The sequence below is a fragment of the Bos mutus genome, chromosome 14 (assembly GCF_027580195.1).
Source record: "Bos mutus isolate GX-2022 chromosome 14, NWIPB_WYAK_1.1, whole genome shotgun sequence".
Lineage (NCBI taxonomy): Eukaryota > Metazoa > Chordata > Mammalia > Artiodactyla > Bovidae > Bos > Bos mutus.
The window spans coordinates 72,181,205-72,203,558 of NC_091630.1; the positions used below are offsets into that span (position 1 = coordinate 72,181,205).

The following is a 22,354-nucleotide window of genomic DNA, read 5'->3' on the forward strand; positions in this document are numbered from 1 at the left end:
GAGGGGGTGTTCAGGGTCTGGGAGCAGAATCAGGACACCCGCCATCAGAGTGCGGGCTCGGAGGGAGCCTGGTGGTCATCACCAGGGGCTCCAGTTCCGGGTCGGGTGGGGTGTGGGTTGGGGGAGCAGGTCCCTCTGGCCTAAGTCAGCAGTCCCAGGGGCCCAGCTCTGGGTGATGAGGGGCAGAGGCTGGCCACGTGTCCCCAGGAGAGAATGGCCTTGGTGCTGTCAGTGCTCAGGGCTCATCAGCAAGACCGGGGAGGCAGCTCGGGGTCGGGAACAGCGGGCCGGACCAGACTGCCTGGTGTGCCTGGACCCTCCGTGCGGTTCTGCCTGTCCTGGGCCCTCCCCACCTCCGCCTCTGCCAAGGTGCCTCCTCTCCACTCTCTTTACCGAGGACCCACCCCAAGGATGCTTCAGTAGTCCTGCCTTCCAGGGCTAAAGGCTAAAATCCCCATACTGTGCTTGGGCGGCCCAGATCCTAAGTACAGTGAGCACCCTGTCAGTGTGTCCTGTCTCAGGACGACCGTTGGGCACAGGCACCCAGAGGTGGTCATTGTCAGAGGTGGGGCTGCAGAGTCAGATGAGCCTGGCTGTTGAGAGAGGAGAGGGAGAGAAAGGAGGAGGACAGATTAAATTAGGAGAGAACAAAGGGAAAGAACGAGCGAGGCAGTGAAGGGGAAGGGAAGGAGGAAAGAAGCGAGGGAAGGGAAGAAATAAGTCATCCGGCACGTGCCTGGCTCCTGGTGTCCAGCTCGATACTTCAGTCCCACTAAACCCTTCTCACCGCATTATGATGGAAACGCCCTTGTCCCCATTTTGTGGAGGTTAACACTGAGGCTCAGAGGTGTTAAGCGGTTCCCTCAGGCTGCTGAGAGGCCAGTGGAGGGGCCGAGACCTGTTGTCTCATTTGACTCCAGATGAGCCTGACTCCATGCCCATCTGACTCCGAGATCTCGGAGTGCCAGGACCTATAGTCAGATACTTGCCTGTCCTGCTCAGGCTCTGGCCTCCTCAGGGTTCCTGGCTCCCCTTTGCCTGGACAGGGAAGTGCTCCAGGGTGCTGGACAAAAAGCCAGGTTCTGACCGCTCTGCTTTCCTCCCAGTGTCAGGTGACCGTGCTGACGGAACCCTCCCCGCTGCCCCAGCCGCCTCCCACCTCCGGCAGTGAGCAGATCGGGTTTTTGAAGACCATCAACTGCTCCTGCCCACCTGGAGAAAAGGTACACAGTCCACCCTTATCCGCAGGCCTGGGGCCCCAGAGCTCAGTGGGCCCACAGCTCACAGAACTAGCGGTGGAGCTGGGAATTTCCCATCATGCACATGGGCTGCCAGGGCAGGATGACCCCGGGCTCCAGGTAGCTCTGGGGTCTGGGGACCATCCTTGCTCCTGGGACTTCTTCCGGATCTCTGTGGGCCTTGGGAGGGGAGCCCCTCAGACCCCACTGGGATGAACATTTTCCTGACGTTAATGATGTCTTCCCAAAGTTTCTCTGCCTCCTGGTGTCCTCTTCACTCCTGTGCAACTAAACAGCCAGATTTGCTTTGAGAATAAGTGTCAGCAGGGCAGTGGCAGAGGGTTCAGGTGGCTCTGTGGGGTCCACCGCCATCCGTCTGCATTCTGTTGGCCATGCTGTGGAATCTGAACGTATATAGGAATAGAGTTCAGCACCTCTTGTTTTAAAACCCAGTGCATTTCTGACTAGCACCACCACCTCCTGTTTGTCTGGATGAAATGTCTCCTTGGATGCCTGGGGCCATCATCTGTTGTTTTCCTGTAGACCAGCGGCCTTCTTAATAAGAAAAAAATTCCACCGTTGGAGCAGAACAAACAAGTAACACCAGGATGACAAATTGGAGTTGGTCTCCACGAGGCTCTGCTTTAGGCTCTGCCCTGGGTGGCTCCAGGGCCCTCCATCTCCAGTGTTCAGCATAGTCATCGCTCTGTCTACCCCTCCCAGCTCGGGACTGGCACGCAGCAGGTGCCGCCCGACTTTGCAGGGGTCTTGGGAGACAGGCCAGCATACAAAGTGGTGATTGAGGTTACCTGGAATAAACACACTTTAAGAATTTCCCAACAGATGTGTTTCATTAAGCCTGCCCGTCGTGGCAGCCTCTCCTCCCTACCGCCTTCCCTCTCCTCTGTTCTCCATCACTCTGTCTTTTCTTTTTCCTCCCAGAGGGCCCCTCAGGAGCGCTCAGTCAGGTGGGGTGGTCAGACTATGGCCCTACCTGTTGGAAGACCTCGAGGAGCCAGCCCAGTCTTGCTCCAAGCTGAAGCTTTCCTGGGGAGTTGGTGAAGTGAGGCACCTCTGGCCTGGTTCTGGGTTCTGATTGGGAGAAGCCAGGGAGGGAGTCAGAGTGGGTGCCCACAGGGTGCTGGGCAGGGCTCCTCCTCCATGGCGCCTTGGGCACGCTCAGGGCTTCAGGCCACGGACAACATGCTGATCATATTCTCACTCATCAATGTCATAACAAAAGCAACCATCCAAACCCAAATCCTTTTGGAGTCTTTGTTTTCCGTTAAAAACCCCAAATGAGAAGGGTAACTGCAACAATGTGAGGTTTGGCGCACCGGCACGCGGACTGTGCCAGAGAGGGTGGCCAGTGGGGCTGCCCAGGTCAGGATTCCCCGGGGCCTTGCCCTGGCGGGGACCCCTGCAGGGAAGTCTGGGGTCAAGCAGGCTTCTGTCCCCTCTTAGCACCCACCTTCCCCGTCCCCAGCTCACAGACACCCGCTGGATGGCCACTGACCTCCTCGGCTTGGCCTCTGGATCCCCTCCCCGAGCTGTCCCTGCTCTGTGCGGCCCCTCGTGGCTCCCAGTTGCCCTTCTTGCCTCATTTCACTCCACGTTCCCCTCCCAGTCTCCAGGCAGGCAGGAGCGTCCTGTTCCATGGAGGGGGCGAGATCCTCCTTGCCTTCTGCAGTTTGCATGTGAAGGTTCTTCTGCCTAGAACACCTTTTCCCCCTCTGGCCTTTTTATCTGGCTAATGCCTGCTCTTCTTTCAAGACATCCTCAGAAAATCCTTTTCTCATCGTATTATTGTCTGATTTTCCTCCTTCCTTCCTCCTGTCCTCCCCTTCCCTGCTCCTCTCTTCCCCTCCTTTAGGCTCCCTCCCTGTTTGTATTCTTCCTTTCATTATCACATCTGTCCGTTATTATTCCTTCAGCACCTGCTATTTGCATGACATTATGGCCTTTTTCTCTCCCTCTTCTTCCATCTACCATGGCAGTTATCATCCTGGATGAAGACTGTTTGTCTCTACTTCCATAAGCTCATAAATTCCAGATGGCAAAGACTGAATCATTTCATGTGTGTATTTTCAGCCACTGTATTAAATGATTGAGTTGATGGGAAGGTGGGATCCAGGCAGCGTATGAAGCGATGGATGGAATGGATTATTGGGTGATGCTCCCCAGAGTTTGAGGCTGGCGTCTGTCGATTGATGGATGATCTCTCCACCAGTAGCTGTATTTGGAGGCCAGGTCCCAGCTCCCCATGCAGGTTGGCAGTTTGCAATCAGGAGCTCTCAGCTGCCGTGAACTCTGTCCAGCTTACTGATCAGCACATGGCTTTCTAAGAGACTGGCTTACGAGCCTGTGCCAGGGATCACCCACCAGTGAAGAGAGAAGGGGGAAATTAAGACAGAGCCTTACTTGTTTCTTTTGTCTTTCTTCCTTCAGGGTGAGAAGGGCTTCGATGGCCCCGTGGGACTCCCCGGCCCAAAGGTCAGTACTGGAGCTGCAGACGAGTCCTTTGAGCCCGAGGATCTTTTGATTTGCTCTTTTTGTAAGAAAGAAAGAAAGAAAAAATAACCAAAACAGTGGTGTGTTAGTTTACTGTCCTGTGGGGTTTTTCTTCTGAGCTTGTTGAGATGGAAGAACAGAGCAAGTGCCACGAAGTTCGGAACCTTTGAGTCTCTTCGCAGCTCAGAAGGTTCATTTCTCAGCTTGACAGTGTGAGCTAGAAGGAGGTGGAACTCGCACACCCAGGCTCAGATCCTGTTTGTTCCAGCAGCCTCAGTTCTCTGTGGTCAGCTAACCCTCATCCATCCTTTCAGGCCTCTATAGTCCAGAAACTTTGGGGGTTGGGCTTTAAACAGTCTGTTTAGCACCTGCGATCTGTTTATTTAAATTGGTTGGAATTATTTTTGTGCTCATTTTCCAAGCTCACCAATTGCTCAAAGCCAGGTGTCTCCCCGGGGCCTCCCCCTTCCTCATTCAGGGCCCAGCCTCTTCTGTCTCCACCACTGCCCAGGTTTACAGCATTTATGGGGTGGGACGGGGCTGTCATCTCCCATCATGGTTTTGGTCTCAGAAAGCTGAGACCCAGAAAGATGTGGATTGCCCCTGGGGGTGGGTCATACAGTGGCTGAGGGCAGAGGTCAGCGTGCCCCAGTGACCATCACCTGGTCTGGTGTCAGAAAGAGGGGCTGAGTGTAAGGGTGGAGACACAGGGATGCCTCCCTTCGCTCCTCCCTAATTCACTCTCCCCTCCCCCTCCCCCTTTCGTTCCCTCTCCCCATCCCTCACCTGCATGGATGATGTTCAAGTTCAGCGAACCACCGTGGAGTGCCTGCTAAGGTCCCTTTTTGTCTTTTCCCTTCTTCCTTCCTCTGTGGGTATCTCCTTCATCTCCCCTCCTGTCACCCTGCTCCCCTCTGCCCCGAGTCTGCTAGGATGGAGAGGACACACACAGACACGCATGGGCGTGCACTCAGACACACACACAGACACACATGGGTGTGCACTCACACACACAGACACCACACATGGGCGTGCACTCACACACACACACAGATACACAAGACACACATGGGCGTGCATGCACGTGCGAGCACACACACACACACACACACACAAGCAGCTCTGAGATCCAGGGTGCCCGGTGTTCTCTGCAAAGAGGAGAGTGGGGGTTTCTGCTCAGGTATCCCCAGGCTCTAACCTTGACTTCTTGGCTGTCAGATGAAAGAAAGGAGCAGAGCCGTCTGGGGGTGTGAGCCTCTAAGTAGAAAATGTTTGTCTGAAGCAGCGACTGTTCACAGAGCAACTGTACTGGGGCTGTGGTGGAACAGATCCGGGCTGTGGGGCGGCAGAGCCCACCCCCCGGCCCTGGGAGAGAAGCTAGGTGCGAGGGAGGGATTCCAAGGAGAGAAGAGGCCCCACGGCCTGCAGGGGAGCCTGGCTGCCCTGTGGCTGGTCAGCTGTCCTGGCCCTTCATCTGTGTCCCAGCCCGTCCATGGTTAGGAGGCTGCATGAACACTTGTGAGTCCCTTGGCTCCGTTTACCTAGAGGTCACTCAGGTCATGTCCACAGGTGTGGCCTGGTGGACCCAGGTGCCCAGGCCCTCTCTGGATGCAAGGATGTGCCTATGGGTGACAGGGAGCCAGGTCCCCAGGACTCAGAGGCAGCAGGAAGAGGCATGACTGGGAGATGGGAGAGTGGGTGGGGGAGTGGGGCCAGAGGGGAGCCCTGAAGCTGCCTGGGGGGCTCCAGGATGCCTGGGGCCCCTGCCTGAGCTGGGTCTGGTAGGATGCATGGAATCTCCCATTCCTGCTCCCAGCAACCAGCGTGCGAGGCTTTCATCCACTCGCTGTCTCAAGCTGCCCTGGGCTCCTGGAATTAGGAGGTTGGGGAAGTTATTCAGATGCTTCTCCCCTCTCCGGGGGTGGGAAGCCTGGCCTCATGGTGCAGTTGGCAGTGATAAAACCAGTCGGTTCCAGGAAATGGGGGCAAGGTGGGCTGTGGGCAGCCGGTGTCAGGGAGCCTTGCCCGACCGGAGGAACTGACCTGCTGCTGTCTCTGGTTTCCGCCCCTCAGGGAGACATGGGAGCCACTGGGCCAGCAGGCGCTCCTGGACCCAAGGGAGAGAAAGGAGATACGGTGAGTGAAGGCCTCTCCACCATGGCTAGTGTGGGGGACCCCTCTCCACGGGCGTGGGGGTGCCTCCCGGCCACTCTGGCCTCACCCCACACCACCCCACCCCCAACCCCCGGAATCCTGTGCTCCAGATGGGCGCTGCATCTCCTAGCATCAATGGCACAGATTCAGAGTAGGTGGACCCCAGCCATTGGCCTTGGCTCCAGTCTTCGTTAGCTGGGTGACTGTGAGGTTAGTCTCTTAACCTCTGAAAATCTCATCTTACTCCACTAGCAAAGTAAAGAAAGTAACAGCTTTGTCTATAAAATGCCTGGGCCGTGGTAAGTGGTCAGTGAATGAGAGTGGGTATAGCCAGTTCCTTTTAGGTTCTGTGCTCAGGGGGTTCCCTGAAGACAAGACAGATGAGACAGAGTCACTCTCCTAGACGAGTTAGCCTGGCAGATAGCACCCCTCACATCATCATCTGAGAGCTCGTAATTGTAACTGTACTGCCTGCCCTTCTTCACCAGTGCTCCATGTGGGTTCCCTCCTTACTTCTTAGAAGCGCTTATTTTAAATTCTTATTGGAGTATGGTTGGTTTACAGTGTTGTGTTGGTTTCTGGTGTACAGCAGAGCAAATCAGCCATGCACGTCCCTTCTTTTTTGGATTTCCTTCCCACTTGGGTGACCAAAGAGCATTGAATGAGTTCCTTGTGCCATACAGTAGGTTCTCACTGGTTATCTATTTTAGACATACTATCAATAGCGTACATATGCCAATCTCAGTCTCCCAGTTCATCCCACCCCAGAACATAGTCTCGTCACTTCTCTGATGTGAAGGATACAGGATTTTCAGACTTGTATGATATGCTTGTTATCATGGAGCCTACATGTGTCAGAGGCGAGATTTGAACCTGTGTTAGTCTGAGTCCTGTGCTCACCTGCTGAGCTCCGCCTTTCACCCACACCGTGTATGCCTGCCTCCTGTAGGGGTGGGAAGCACCTGCTATGTGCAGAGCAACACGGAAGCAGGAAGACCTGCTGGTGTCACAGTGTGCATTGTGTACCTGGCTCTGTTTACCTGAGTACTGTTTGACAGTACTCTTTCTCACTTAACCTTCAGATCGGTGTTACAAGGTGGGGGCTAGTGAAACACCCATCTTACTCATACACGGGGAAAAAAAGCAGAAACAGCCAGCGAGAGGTCTCAGATGTCAGATTTAACAGACAAAGCCTGCAAAGCAGGCACTAAATCATATCCAAAGAGCTAAAGGAAACTTCTGAAGGAAATGGAGAGGAGTGTTGTGACAATATCTCATCAAATACAGAATATAAAGAAGTATAACAGATTTGAACTGGCTGAAGAAAGAGCCAGAATTCTTGAAAATAAATCAGTGGAGATTACTTAAACTGAAGATCAGAGAGAAAAAAATAATGAATAGAAATGAAGAGCCTCAGAGAAATGTGGGGGCCCGTGAAGTCAATCAGTGGGCACATAATATGGTTACCAGGAGAGGAGAATAAAAAGTAATCAGGGAAATCATGTCTAAAGACATCCTCAACTTGATGAAGCATAGTCACCTACACACTCGGAAAGCCTCAGGAACTCCAATCAAGAAATGCAAAAGGAGATCCATCCTTAGAAACATCATAATATCAATTTGTTGTTCAGTCACTAAGTCATGTCCAGCTCTTTGCAACCGAATGAACTGGAGCACGCCAGGCCTTCCTGTCCTTCACCGTCTCTCAGAGTTTGCTCAAACTCATGTCCATTGAGTTGGTGATGCCATCCAACCGTCTCATTCTCTGTCGTCCCCTTCTCCTTCTGCCCAGAATCTTTCCCAGCATCAGGGTCTTTTCCAATGAGTCAGCTCTTCACATCAGGTGACCAAAATATTGGAGCTTCAACTTCAGCATCAGTCACTCATGAATGTTCAGGGTTGATTTCCTTCAGGATTGACTGCTTTGATCTTGCAATCCAAGGGACTCTCAAGAGTCTACTCAAGAACCATAATTCAAAAGCATCAGTTATTCAGTGCTCAGCCCTCTTTATGGTCCAACTCTCACATCCATACATGACTACTGGAAAAGCCATAGCTTTGACTATATGGACCTTTGTTGGCAAAGTGATGTCTCTGCTTTTTAATATGCTGTCTAGGAGTCTTCCAAAGATCAAGCATCTTTCAATTTCATGACTGCTGTTACCGTCTACAGTGATTTTGGAGCCCAAGAAAATAATATCAATAAAAAATGCTAAAAGACAAAACAAAAAATGGGAAAGCAGCAGAAGAAAAATGAGTCACGATGTGGAAGGAAACCCCAATAACATCATCAGCTGACTCATCACCAAAAATAATTGAGGTCAGAATGTAGGGGGATGACAACTTCAAAGTAATAATTATGGCAGTGTATCACTGGGTACTTAAATATTTGTCACAACAGTAGCTCAAAAGGGGGGGAGATGGAATAGGTCACACAGCAGTATGTCTCTCAACCTCAATGGAAGTGAGTTAGTGTAAGTCTGAGGTTGATCCTGAAAAGTTAAGACATATATGGGAAACTTCAAACAACCTCCAAGAAAAATAATTTAAAAGTATACAGTGACAATATCCTTAAAGAGGTTAAAATATTGCAGTAAAAACGTACTCATGTAGTAAAGGAAAGAGTAATAAAGAACGAAAAAAAGGAAGAAAGTCAGGAGGCATAGAAACCAGAAAGTTAGATGGCATATGTAAATCTGCCTATATCAAAACCAGCATTGCCTGTAAATGGATTATACAAACTAATTAAAAAAGCAGAGATTTTCAGACTGGACATAAAAGCAAGATCCAGTGTGTTCTGTCTAGAGGAGACAAACTTTAGATTCAAATATATAAATAGGCTGAAAATGTGTCCAATACACATTCTACAAGTTGAAAACATTAAAATTGGAGTGACTGTAGCCATACCAGAGAGAGTAGGCTTTAAAAAGTTAATAGAAACAAAGAGGAGCATTTTATCACCATAAAAATGTTGATCCTTCAAAAATATGCAACAGTTATCAACATATGTGCACCTAAGAACAGAACCCCTAAATACGTGAAGTCAGTACTGAGAACTGAAGTGAGAGATAAACAAGTCGTCACCAAGGATTAGAGATGTCGGCGCTCCACTCGCAGTAACAGGCGCACAGCGAGGAGTGTGGAGGCGTGGAGCCCCACGCACAGGGACGGGTGCACAGCGAGGAGTGTGGAGGCGTGGAGCCCTCCGATACGCTGCAGCTGCTTTGAAGAACCATCCGGCGCTCATTCAAGGGTTAAGCACAGAATTACCGCAAGACCCAGCAGTTCCACTCCTAGGTATATAGCCAAGAGAAATGAAAACACGTGTTTGTATGAAAATTTGCCCATGGATTTTCATAGCGGCGTTATTCATCATAACCAGACAGCAGAAACAAGCCAAATGTTCACTACCTGATGAACGGATAAATGAAATGTGTCAGCCATGCAACATCATATTGTTCTGCAATAGAATGAAGTTTGATACAGGCCATAAGGAGGGTGAACCTTGGAAACACTTCGCTAAGGAAACACTGGCTATGAAGCCAGTCATAAAAGCCCACATATTGTATGATTCCATTTATATAAAATATCTAGAATAGGCAAACCTACAGAGACAGGAAGGAGACTGATTGTTGCCCAGAGCAGAGGGTGAGGGAAAAGGGGAGCGACAACCATGGGTATGGGGTTCTTTGGGGGGCGATGAGACTCTAAAATTGACTGTGGTGATGTTGCACAAGTCTATAAATGTACTAAGTTGAATGTAAATAGCTGAATTATGTGCTGTGTAGATTGTATCTTGGGCTTCCCTGGTGGCTCAGTGGTAAAGAATCTGCCTGCCAGTGCAGGAGACTCAGGTTCGATCTCTGGGTCAGGAAGATCCCCTGGAGGAGGAAATGGAAACCCACTCCAGTATTCTTGTCTGGAGAATCCCATGGACAGAGGAGCCTTGTGGGTTATAGTCCATGGGGGTCACAAAGAGCTGGATGTGACTTAGTGACTAAACAACAACAGATTACATCTTTAAAAAGCTGATGTGGAAAAAAGAATACTACTGTCATGCTGAGTCATTGGGAAAATGAAATAAAAATGTTGATAATCAACACTCAGTGAATGATAGACGACTTTTAGAGGTTCTCTGGCAGAGCTTGTGAAAAAGCAGCCAGCCGTTCGAATCCAAGGCACGCTCGCCATGTGTGGTGCCGTGCCATGGAGATGGTCTGCAGCAAACCTGTCTTTTGCTTTCCCCTTCCAGGGCGGAGGACCTTTTGTGCAAGGAGAAAAGGGTGAAAAGGTAAGCACCTCCCCGTTGTCTCACTCCTCCAGGGGCCATGGAGGTGGCTCAGGACCAGGATGAGGGCCTTGGGTTCAGGAGAGGTGTGTGTGCCGTGTTGCTGCTGGTAAGAATTGGGTGGGAGGGAAGAGGTCTCCCGGCTGAGTGCCTCAGTGTTAAGTGCGAGGAGGGAAAGGCTTGTCTAGGTCCTGGATGCTCTGCAGTGCCTAAGAGCACAGGGCACTTCATGGGGCTCCTGGTAAGTGGGATACAGAGCTGCAGATGTGGTTTGAGGACCAGCACGCTGGGCGTTCAGTATCAAAACCTGTCCAGGCTTGTTTGCAGTGATGGGAAGGATGGTCTGTGCTTGATCAGACGTGCTGAGAAAGTTCGAATAGCAGGTACCGGGAGGAGGGGGGAGACCAGAGGAGCTTGGGGAATTGCCAGGAGATTGTTGCAGAAGCACAAAAGGAAGATGAGGAGGGACAGAGTGGCAGGCGGCAGCAGCAGGACAGATGGAGGGACGGAGGCCTGTGACGTGCTCCCCAGCTACGAATGCTGCACCTTTTCTGACCTTCATCCGTCGTGGCGATGATGCACACACTCAACAGATTCTGGGAAAGAGGGGATCACTTTCTTACAGTGTCCACCTAGAAGAAGCAATAAAATAGTCACTAAAATGCCATCTTCTACTCACACCAGTGATCAAAGCTACATCTCCCTTTTCTCAGGAGAACAGCCACAAGACTTTGCAACATACATTCATGTTGATCATTTTGTCAGAGTCTGGGCACTTTCAGACTCAGGATGCAGACCACTGGACCCTGGGGGGCTCACATCAACCTCTTGCATAGGGTTTATGGTGTAAAGCAGGTGCCGCTCTGTCAAGTTACTATGGAAACAGAGCTCTCACATACCCAGCCCATTTTCTCTGTAGAGTACCTTTTATTTAGTTCGTTCAGGTCTAGAGATTTACTCTGAGGAGATAAATGGAGGTTGTGCACAAGTACATAGCCACACGTTTCCTTCAGCGAAATCTATAAGCCAGTCTGGAAAGAACTATCGCTCTGTCGGCAGCTACAGCACTGTAGAATGAGTCGTCGTTGTGCTGTTCCATAACACAACGGCACAGCTCCGTAACGCAATAACACTTATGGACACATAGTCACATTTAGAAGGATAATTAACGACCCAGAAAATGAAGGTAATATTTTGTTAATTTTTAAAACACATTGCAAAATATCTATGCAGTGTGACTCATTCATTGTGTGTGGGCATGTGCGTGTGTGGAAGAGAGACAGATGAATTCTGGAAGCAAATCCCCATTGTTGACCTCTGGTTGTCTGGGTGGCCAGGCTGTGAGGGTCTTTATTTTGTCCCTTATATTCCTTTGTGTCTTCGTTGATTCCACAATGAACTTCTCTTTGTTTACCTGTATTAGAAGCTCAGGCACATGCTCACACACATAGTAACTGGTGCACAAGAATGCAAAGCCGTTGGAGAGAGGGCGTGAGCAGACAGCATAACGCGAGCTCTGCACCTGCAGACCTGGGTGGCTGGTGCTGCTCTCAGCCCTGCTGTCAGAGTCTAGTCTCCCGATGCCTGAAGCAGGGCTGACGGACCACCTTCCACGGTTCCTGTGTAGGCTCAAAGCATCGCAGCTGGAACTTGGTTTGATAACTGCCAGCGTGCTGGTTCCTGAGGGCCCAGAGCCAGAGCACAGGCTATTAACAGGACACCCAGATGCTCCTCGGGCTCAGGACTGGGGCTGCCGGAGCCCTCTTGAAGTCGGGGCTCAGCCTGGGTCCTGGTCCAGCCTGAGCTCTGAGTGACGTGCTGCCCTTCTCGTGTGTAGATGTCGCCAGGAGAAACTGACAGTCACCCCTTCTCCTCGGAGGAGCAGCTGCATCTCTGCCCCGTGCATTCTGGTTGAGCTCAGGTTAGGCAGCCTCCTCCCGATGCCTGGAGGCACGTCCCTGGTGCCCTGGAGTCCAGGCTGCAGCACCACCCTCAAAGCTGAAGCTGCTCTGTCAGAGCCCCGTGGGGGCACCTCCTCACACACGTGGCGCTGGCAGAAGAGGCTCTGGCATGCCTGGCTCTGTCCTCGATTGACACTCTCTTGCAGTTGGACATTTTTAGTAAAGTCTGAGTTTAGATTCTGCCACATATGAGCTGTGCGATTTGGGGTGAGTCACCTCCATCTCTGGGTCCCTGCTTCCTCATCAGTGGAAACGAGGGAGTGGGTGTGATGATGCATAAAGGCCCTTGCAGGTGGCTGTTCTGAGGTTTGGTCATCAGCCCACCCCCAGCCTGAGTCCCTGGGGTCACCTTCAGTAGCTTGGAGCCTCTGCTTCTCCTCCAAGGATGCAGGAGGCCCAGGTGAGTCAAAGGGATGACTGAATCCACGGCAGGGAGAAGGCCACTGGTGACTCATGCACTTGGAAAGAGCTTTGCAGACTGGCTTTTTTGCTTGAATATTCTCTCGAAAGCAGTTGCAGAATACCAAGCAGATTGGATGGACAGGAGCCCGATGTGTCTGGAAATCATATTGCTCTGAATTGTGCTGTTTTGTTTTTTTTTAATTTTTGGTGACGCAATTAACCAGTGTGACAATGTGCATCAGCCCCGTGAAGGCCACGCACCCTGTAAGCTGTGTCTCATGCTGTGTGTGTCACTGTTCACATGGTGCTTCAGGGAAAGCAGTGCCCTGCCCGTTTCACAGATGAGAGAGCTAGCTTAGGGGTCAAGTGGCCTGCCCAAGGTCACTGCTAGTAAGATGGCTAGAAAACAGTCCCGATGGGTACTACCATGAAGGGAAGCTGGGAGGCTGATTGAATCCCCTTTGTCCGATAGCTGAGTGAACTGAGGCTCAGAGAAGGTGATGAGTGGCTGAGGGTCACACACCTGAAGCTCTGTAGGAGCTCTTGGCCCCTTGACTCTCCTGGCCCAAGACTGGTGTGTGGCTCTCTGTTCCTGGGCTGCTTCTGCCCTTCATTTTGGAAATTAACGTCCTCTCTGGTTCCTGTTGTGCCCCATATTCTCCCCGGGGTTCTTGGGGTTCTGGTCCCTCAGTGTTTTAATATGTATGGAATCAGGCTCAGGGAAAGGGGAAAGCAGGCTTGTGGGGCTACCTGAAAAGATCTGCCTGCACCTCAGGCACTGGGGAGATAGAGAAAAAGGGACTTGAGACCTCCTCACAGTGTCTGGAAGACATCTGCAATTAATCCGTACTTGTCTAAGAAGTGAATGGGTGGTTGGAACGTGGACCTCCATCATCCAGGACCAGGGGCCAGTAGAGGGGTCCCAGACTCTGTGGTCAAAAAGACTCAGCTTCAAATTCATGTTGATTGTGTGTCTCCCCTTGGGCTACTTTGAGCCTTAGTTTCCTTTTCTGTAAAAGATAGGAAAAGAAATAATAGCTCCTACCATGAGAGGTTGCTCAGAGGATTCATCCACTGCCCTTGCCTGCATAATGTGTGACACTGCTGTTCTTGTTATCCCATCATCGTTGGCAGTTCTGTCTTGGTGATGATGGTGGTGGTGGTGATAGTGATGATGGTAGTGATGATGATGATGTGATGGTGGTGGTGATGATGGTGATGATGTGTTGATGGTGGTGATGTGATTGTGATGGTGATGGTGATGTGATGGTGATGATGGTGATAGTAATGTGGTGGTGGTGATGATGGTGATGTGGTGGTGGTGATGGTGGTGCTGTGATTGTGATGGTGATGTGATGGTGGTGGTGCGATTGTGCTGGTGATATGATGGTGGTGGTGATGATGATGATGTGGTGGTGGTGATGGTGGTGATGTGATTGTGATGGTGATGTGATGGTGATGATGGTGATGGTGATGTGATCGTGGTGATGATGGTGATGTGGTGATGTGATGATGGAGATGGTGATGTGATGTTGGTAGTGATGATGGTGATGTGACGGTGGTGATGGTGGTGATGTGATTGTCATGGTGATGGTGATGATGGTGATGGTGATGTGATGGTGGTGATGTGGTGGTGGTGATGTGATGATGGTGATGTGATGGTGATGATGGTGATGTGATGGTGGTGGTGATGACAGTGATGTGATGGTGGTGATGTGATGGTGATGATGGTGGTGATGTGATGGTGGTGATGGTGATGTGATGGTGGTGGTGATGACAGTGATGTGATGGTGGTGATGTGATGGTGATGATGGTGGTGATGTGGTGGTGGTGATGATGGTGATGGTGATGTGATGGTGGTGATGTGGTGGTGGTGATGTGATGATGGTGATGTGATGGTGGTGGTGATGACAGTGATGTGATGATGGTGATGTGATGGTGATGATGGTGATGTGATGGTGGTGGTGATGACAGTGATGTGATGGTGGTGATGTGATGGTGATGATGGTGGTGATGTGATGGTGGTGATGGTGATGTGATGGTGGTGATGATGGTGATGTGGTGGTGGTGATGATGGTGATGGTGATGTGATGGTGGTGATGATGGTGATGTGGTGGTGGTGATGTGATGATGGTGGTGATGGTGATGTGATGGTGGTGGTGATGACAGTGATGTGATGGCGGTGATATGATGGTGATGATGGTGGTGATGTGATGGTGATAATGGTGATGGTGATGTGATGGTGATAATGGTGATGGTGATGTGATGGTGGTGGTGATGGTGATGTGATGGTGGTGATAGTGGTGATGTCATGGTGGTGATGATGGTGATGTGATGGTGGTGATGATGGTGATGTGATGGTGATGTGATGGTGGTGATGTGATTGTGATGGTGATGGTGGTGATGTGATAGTGATGATGGTGATATGGTGGTGGTGATGATGGTGATGTGATGGTGGTGATAGTGGTGATGTCATGGTGGTGATGATGGTGATGTGATGGTGGTGATGATGGTGATGTGATGGTGATGTGATGGTGGTGATGTGATTGTGATGGTGATGGTGGTGATGGTGGTGATGGTGGTGATATGATAGTGATTATGGTGATATGGTGGTGGTGATGATGGTGATGTGATGGTGGTGATAGTGGTGATGTCATGGTGGTGATGATGGTGATGTGATGGTGGTGATGATGGTGATGTGATGGTGATGTGATGGTGATGGTGATGTGATGGTGGTGATGTGATTGTGATGGTGATGGTGGTGATGGTGGTGATGATGGTGATGTGATGGTGGTGATGGTGGTGATGGTGGTGATGTGATAGTGATGATGGTGATATGGTGGTGGTGATGATGGTGATGGTGATGTGATGGTGGTGATGTGGTGGTGATGGTGGTGATGTGATTGTGATGGTGCTGGTTATGTGATGGTGGTGGTGATGATGGTGATGATGGTGGTGATGTGATGGTGGTGATGGTGATGATGTGATGGTGGTGGTGGTGCTGATGTCATAGTGGTGGTGATGATGATGAGGATGATGGTCATGATGGTGGTGAAGGTGATGACAGTTACATTGGTGACAGTGATGACGATGGTGATGGTGGTGATGATGATGATGATAGGGTAGAGCCACTGCTCTGGGCTGGTTTGGACTAGTTTGGGGAGAGTCAGGGAGAGCAGGGAGGGGCGATGACTTCCACGGCCCTCCATCCTTGGTCCTTCCCTGTTGACAAAGTAAATGAGTAACCGTGGTGAGGATGTTGGTGTGAGGTTTCCTGCAGCTGGGCACAGTGTCTTTTTTCCTTGGAGACGTGGTTCATGAGCCCCAAGGAGAGAAAAAGATTGAGAAACAAAAATGCAAGGCCAAACCGTGGGGTGTCCAGTGAACCTCCTTTTCATTCTGAGGGCCCTCGTGCTCTGGGGACCAGACCCTTCAGGGGAAGAACCAGGAGAGGCTGCATTGTGGCCGCTTCCTGGACCCACAGTGCCCTCTGGTGTCTGGAAGTCAGGGTGTCGGTCCAGTTTTCTTCTGCATGGCTTCATTCAATATTGGGGAACTCTCTGCCCTTTGGGGGTGCACTGCTTTTCCCTGGGAATCTGGCACATGGCGGAATAAGGGTAAAGGAGCCTTCGTTTTGTGCTCGAATGTGGGCTCAGGTGTTGGAAAGAAAGCAGGTTTGGGGAGTGGGCAGACCTGGTTTGGACCAGCTCTGCAGTGGCTGTGCGAGTTTTAGGTGGTGTCTCTGAGCCTCAGTCTCATCGTCTGTAAAGTGGGGCCGCTGATGCCCATCCCTTAGGGCTGTGTTAAAGGAGGTTGGCATTGCCTGTGAGAGTGCCTGCCTTAGGTCCTTAGGTAGGTGCATATAAAAATCTGTCTTTCATCATTCTTCCTTTCATTCATCTGCTAGAAACTAGTACTCAGATCCATGAAAGAGTGACAAGTGCTTCTTCAGGAGGCAGTCTTAAAGTACTGAGTACGTGGGAGACAGTGGTGGGTTCACGGAGCTCTAAAACCTGCCCTGGGTGGCCTTCTGGCGGAGAGCAGCCCAGATCTGGTGCTGGGAAGACCCAGCCCCCCCACACACACAGTTTCCCTAGAGTGGAGAGTAACCGAGGACAGGGTGGGGAGCAGGCTTTACAACCCCCCTCAGGAGTCTGGATCACAACTTATAGATGGTGACGGCTTTTGGGAGACATGGGATGGAATCAGGGCAAAGTGTCTCCAAGCCATGCTTGGGTCAGCAACTCTATACTCAGCACTTGGTACACGGGGTAAAAAAAAATCCAAACAACAACCTGAAAGCCCTTTCTTCAGCATTTTCACAGGAATCCTGTCTGGCAATAAATAATACTTTGTATGGATTTTGTGCTTGGATTTCACAGTGCGGTGCCCCAGAAAATAATACACGAGCAAGTAGAAGAAACTCAGCTGAATTTTTTTGGGCTGGTTGGCTCATAGGAGATAGAATTTTCAGTTCAGTTCAGTTGCTCAGTTGTGTCTGACTCTTTGCGACCCCATGGACTGCAGCACACCAGGCTTCCCTGTCCATCACCAACTTCTGGAGCTTGCTCAAACTCATGTCCATCGAGTCAGCGATGCCATCTAACCATCTCATCCTCTGTCGTCCCCTTCTCTTCCTGCCTTCAATCTTTCCCAGTGTCAGGGTCTTTTCCAGTGAGCCAGTTCTTCCCATCAGGTGGCCAGAGTATTGGAGGGCAGTGAGCTCAGGTGGAGGGCATCACCTTCTCTCTCTCTTGTGGAAAAGGCCCCCAAGATTTAGGACAGTGCTCTTACACAGTGATTTTTTCATTGTAGAAGGTGTAGGAAGTAGTCTGTAAGGAGCTCTGCTTCATTCAGAAGTTTAAGAGTTACCCAGTCTAGGGCCAGGCACTGGCCGGAGACGGGGGAAGGATGGCACAGTGAGGGGCATGAGCTTTAGAGCAGGATTAACCCGCTGTCAACATCTGAGAGTCAGGGTGGGTGGAGGAGCCAGGATGGGGTCGGGGTGAGTGACAAAGAGAGAGAAGGGAGAATCACTGTGGCCCCTGCAGAGCTCGCAGGGCAGAGCCAGCGGTGGGTGGCAGTGTGGCTACTCACACGGTCCTGATTAGCCCGCAATCTGAGCCAGCTGGGAGCCCTTCCCATGAACATCACAGGGGTGCCTGGGGCCCTACTCCAGAGGATGGTCAGACCTGCTCTCACAGTGACTGTTCTCTCATCTCAACACGACAGACCCACCTTGTGCCATCACAGCATGAAAGACCTGGTCTCTCCCACCGGATCTGGTTCTTTGTTTGGTGTCTTTAAAGGCAGGCGGTCTTTGAAATTGTGAGATGAGAGGATTTTGCGGAAGTGGAGATGGACTGCCCAGGTGGATGGGAGTGGAGCGCAGGCTCTGCTATGTGATGGATTTTATTCCCAGCACCTCCTTTCAGAGCTAGTGACCAAGTCAGGTCCTCAGAAGGTCTCAGCTGTCTCTGCATATCACGGGGGTCTGGTGCAGGTGAGACGTGGACCCTTGCAAGGGATGATGGATCCACTTTATGTCACAGATTCTGTCTGAGAGGATGGCCTGGGGGAATTAACACTGGTGGCCAAGGTGAATTTAGTGGCCAGAGCTTGGTGATTTTTGTCTGGAATCGTCTCCGAGAGGTACCTTGAAGTGGAAAGAATCATGATGTCAGCCTTTTATTGACCGCTTTCATCTGCCTGCTGTCCAGTTTATGAGTACTAGCCTCTGCAACTCTTTGAAGGAGTCTAGGGCACGCCTGAGGGCACAGAGCGGTGGGTGAGGGTGGCTGGGGCCGTGTCTGACCCTACATGCCCCACTGTTAACACCACACTGGCCAATGCTGGTTCCCTGCCCGCCCCTAGAGAGATGCCTTTATCTGGGATTTCTTGACCCTCAAAACCCACGTCCCTTGTGGGGAGGAACTTATTTTAGGCAATGACTACATTATAGAGCCTCTGAGCCATAAAATATAAATTATATGTGTGTGTTTATATGTGTGAAACTTCTTTTTTTTTTTTTTGAAACTTCTAAGATGTATTTATACCCTTTGCCTCCAGCTCTGGGTCTCATCCCCTTTGTTAACGACTGGCTTAATCAGCACCCCCATCTCCTATTCTTAGCCTGTGCCTTAATGTGCATTATTCATGGTTATCGAGCTGGATAACTGTGGTCGAGTGCCTTCTATTTTTATCATAATTAAAGGATTTAGGGGGAAGTAAGTTTAGCTGCCTACGTGCCCTCAAATAGCCTTGTAGGTGGGGGCAGATTGCTGGGAGTTGGAATAAATAAAGGTGCTGCTGACCCTGTCCGTGGTGCTGAAGGACACACTGAGGAAGTTTTGAGTTCACGGGTTCTCACAGCCCCAGGCAGAGCCAGAATAGTAAAGTGTGCACTTTTTCCAGCTCCGTCTGACACTCAGGCTCTTGCCAAGTCTCATGGCCCAGTCACAGGGCCAAGGGCCTCATACAGGAGGGTGAGAGCATTTATTGGAAGGGTAAGTGCTGGACTGGGAGGGCAGTGGAGGCCAAGCGTGCAGACCCTAGACACCAGCTGGCTGGACTCAGATCCCAGCTTGGCCACTTAGCAGCTGTGTAACCCTGGCGAAGTCAGTTACTCAACCCCTGCAACCCTTGCTTTCCCCCATCTATAAACTGATGACTATAATTCTACCGGCCTCGGCGGGTTACAGCAAGGACGAAGTGAACTAGTGAAAATAAATGACTTCTATTGTTAAGAAGTACTCATAAATGTTGAGTATAATTACTATCACGCCAATGTAGTTTTTCACTTTTTACACCGAATGACATCTTCTGCATCCTCTGCAGCAATGAGGTCTTATCCCCAGGGGTGGCCGACAGCTGGGAAATGTCAGTGTCCCCACCCCGCCCTGCCCCACCTCAGGAGGACTTGTGCAACTCCCGGAGCCTCAGGAAGCCTGGAGGGTGTTTTTAGAAAGTGTGTCCCAGGTGGGCTGACACAGGGGTATAACGTGTCTTTCTCTTTCTTCACTTCATCCAAAACAACTTGCAGAGCATCCAGGAGTAACAGCAGTCCCCTGTACTCACAAGTGTCTGCCAGCACAAGCTACTTAGTTTCGGGGTAGATACTGTTGTCCTTGTTTTCAGGCCTGTTCACTATGTGACCAGGTGCAAGTGACTATCTCTGTGTGGCCAAGCCAGGGATTGTGCTCATATATTCAGACACCACAGAAAAGTGGCTCTCAAACTTGAGCAAGCACCTGAACCACAGCGGGGTTTGTTGAACCCGCTGGCCAGGCTCCGCTCCCCATCTGTCTGATTCGATGGCCCTGGGGTGAGGCCAGAGAATCCGCCTGCCTAACCAGGCCCAGGGATGCTGCTGGGCCAGAGCCGCACTTGAAGGATCACTGTGCAGAGGACCCCTCTGTTCCACCTGAAGAGCCTGCTCGGGCTCAGCCAGGGGGCAAAGAGGAATCCTAACGGGGCATCTCCACAGCGAAGCAGTGCTTTTGTCAGGATTTAGGGGGCAGGCTCTGATATTTAAGTAATAGAACAGGAGACATTCCTGTTTTCTCTTTGTATTTCGCCCAGTGAAGTCACCATATGATCCTTGGAGCTATGGTTCTCGCAAGTGGGCCTAGGTGGGTAATTTCCTGCCAGACGTTACCCGCTGGGGCTTCTGGCGAGATCCTCCAGGCAGTGTGTTTGTGGAGGGGGTGAGGTCAGCGCTTTGACTTGAAATCAGGGCCCCCGATTTAGAGTCACAGCTGCCAGTGTGAGCTGCGGGGAAGCCCTCACCCCTGAGCCCTGGCTGTTGTTGGTGATGCGTTTCATGTGTACTATCGACACTCGTCCTCCTGTTTGTTTTTCACCCAGGTTTTAGTAATTCTATTCCATCATGACTGTGACACAGGAAGATGAAGCGAAGTGTATTTTCTTTTTATAATTTATTTTTTATTGATGTATAGTTCATTTGCAATGTTGTGCTAATTTCTTCTGTATAGAAAAGTGACTCAGTGTGTGTATGTGTGTGTACATATATTCTTTTTTTCATGGTTTGTCCCAGGATACTGACTATAGTTTCCTATGCTGGACAGTAGGACCTTGTTGCTTGTACCTTCTCTATGTGATAGTTTTCAGCTACTATCCCCAGACTCCCACTCCACCTCTCCCCTTTCGCCACCAGGAGTCTGTCCTCCATGTCTGTGAGTCTGTTCCATGCTGCTGCTCCTGCTAAGTCACTTCAGTTGTGTCCGACTCTGTGCGACCCCATAGACGGCAGCTCACCGGGCTCCCCCGTCCCTGGGATTCTCCAGGCAAGGACACTGGAGTGGGTTGCCATTTCCTTCTCAATGCATGAAAGTGAAAAGTGAAAGTGAAGTCACTCAGTCGTGTCTGACTCTTCGCGACCCCGTGGACTGCAGCCTTCCGGGCTCCTCTGTCCATGGGATTCTCCAGGCACGAGTACTGGTGGGGTGCCATCGCCTTCTCCGAGTCTGTTCCATAGACAGTTCCGTTTGTGTCATGTTAGATTCCATATGTAAGTGATAAGTATGGAGTTTGCCTTTCTCCTTCTAACTCAGTTCACTTCATATGATAACCTCTACTCTCATCTACATTGTTGCAAGTAGTATTATTTTGTTATTTTTTATGGCTGAGTAGTATTCCATTGTATATACGGATATAGTCATCTTAAGCTGAGTGATTTCCTTTTCACAGGCAAAGAATGGAGGTTCCAGATATTATATTCCAAATAACAGAACCTCATGCTCTTTTCAGATTCCCGTATGTTCAAGTCATTTTCTAAAGCATTGTCTCAAGGCATCTCACTTTGGGCCGGAGGTGCTGCTCCTCCTTGCATCACCCTGCTCACAGGTGATGAAACTGAGACCCAGGAGGGGAAGGAAGCTGTTTCTGCTCAGCTGAGGGTCAGCAGAGGCGTCGCATGAACCCAGACCCGCCCCCGCAGCCTGGTCCTCTCCTCTCCTCCCCGTCTCTCATCTTTATCTTTCTCTCTCTTTCCTTCCTCCCTTCTCTTCCTCCCTTCCCTCCATCCATCCCCTTTCCTTTTTTGTGTGCTTTGCCGTGGATCCTGAGCTCCAAACTCCCTTTTCAGGAGCCCTCTATGCCAGCCTTTCCTGCTCCAGACCAGCCTCCGGTCTGTTTCCCACTCCTCTCATTGACCCGCCTTACAGACCTGAGAAAGTGTTCTTAGTTCTCCACAGAATATAAGCAACTGACACATCAATAATATTTTATAGTCTACAATTATATCCCCACTTGTTTACTCATCTCAAGCAGCACGAACCTCTATCTTACAAATGATGACACCAAGGCTCCAGGAGGCAGTGTGACTTTGCTGGTGGGATGTCAGGGAGCGGCTTAGGGCGCTGACTTCTCTCTTCACAGATTCTGCAGGCAGCTGAGTTCAAGAGAAGGACTTTGGAAGGTGTGTTCTGTGAACATGGTGGCATTCTGTGATGCTAAGATTATGTGACCCTGGAACATGAAATATCTGGGCCAGGTTGACTTTTTCTTGGGCACACAGCCTCCTGGGGCAGGAACCCATCTAAATGAAATGCCTGGACCTCACGATGACTGAAAGTGGAAGTTTCTCAGTATGTGTCTTATTTCTAGTGCTGGCTTGGTTATCTCAACCATGATTCAAAAAAAAAAAAAAAAAAAAGATGTTAGCTTCTTAGACAAAGAAAATACTCGTTCATCTCTACAGAGGCTGACTTTCTTAGGCTGCAGGGCTAGCCCATCCCTGCAGACAAAGCAGAAGGGACTGGCTCTAGGATGCGTGTGTG

General features: G+C 50.6%; 1 protein-coding gene across 1 annotated transcript in view; it reads left to right on the forward strand.

Moving 5' to 3' along the window:
• Positions 1-22,354, forward strand: part of COL22A1 (collagen type XXII alpha 1 chain) — a 224,269-nt gene that overhangs the window by 64,393 nt on the left and 137,522 nt on the right. Inside the window, 4 exon segments of the mRNA XM_070382724.1 lie at positions 1,107-1,223; positions 3,687-3,731; positions 5,823-5,885; positions 10,156-10,194. Of these exon segments, the coding sequence (XP_070238825.1) occupies positions 1,107-1,223; positions 3,687-3,731; positions 5,823-5,885; positions 10,156-10,194 (264 nt within the window).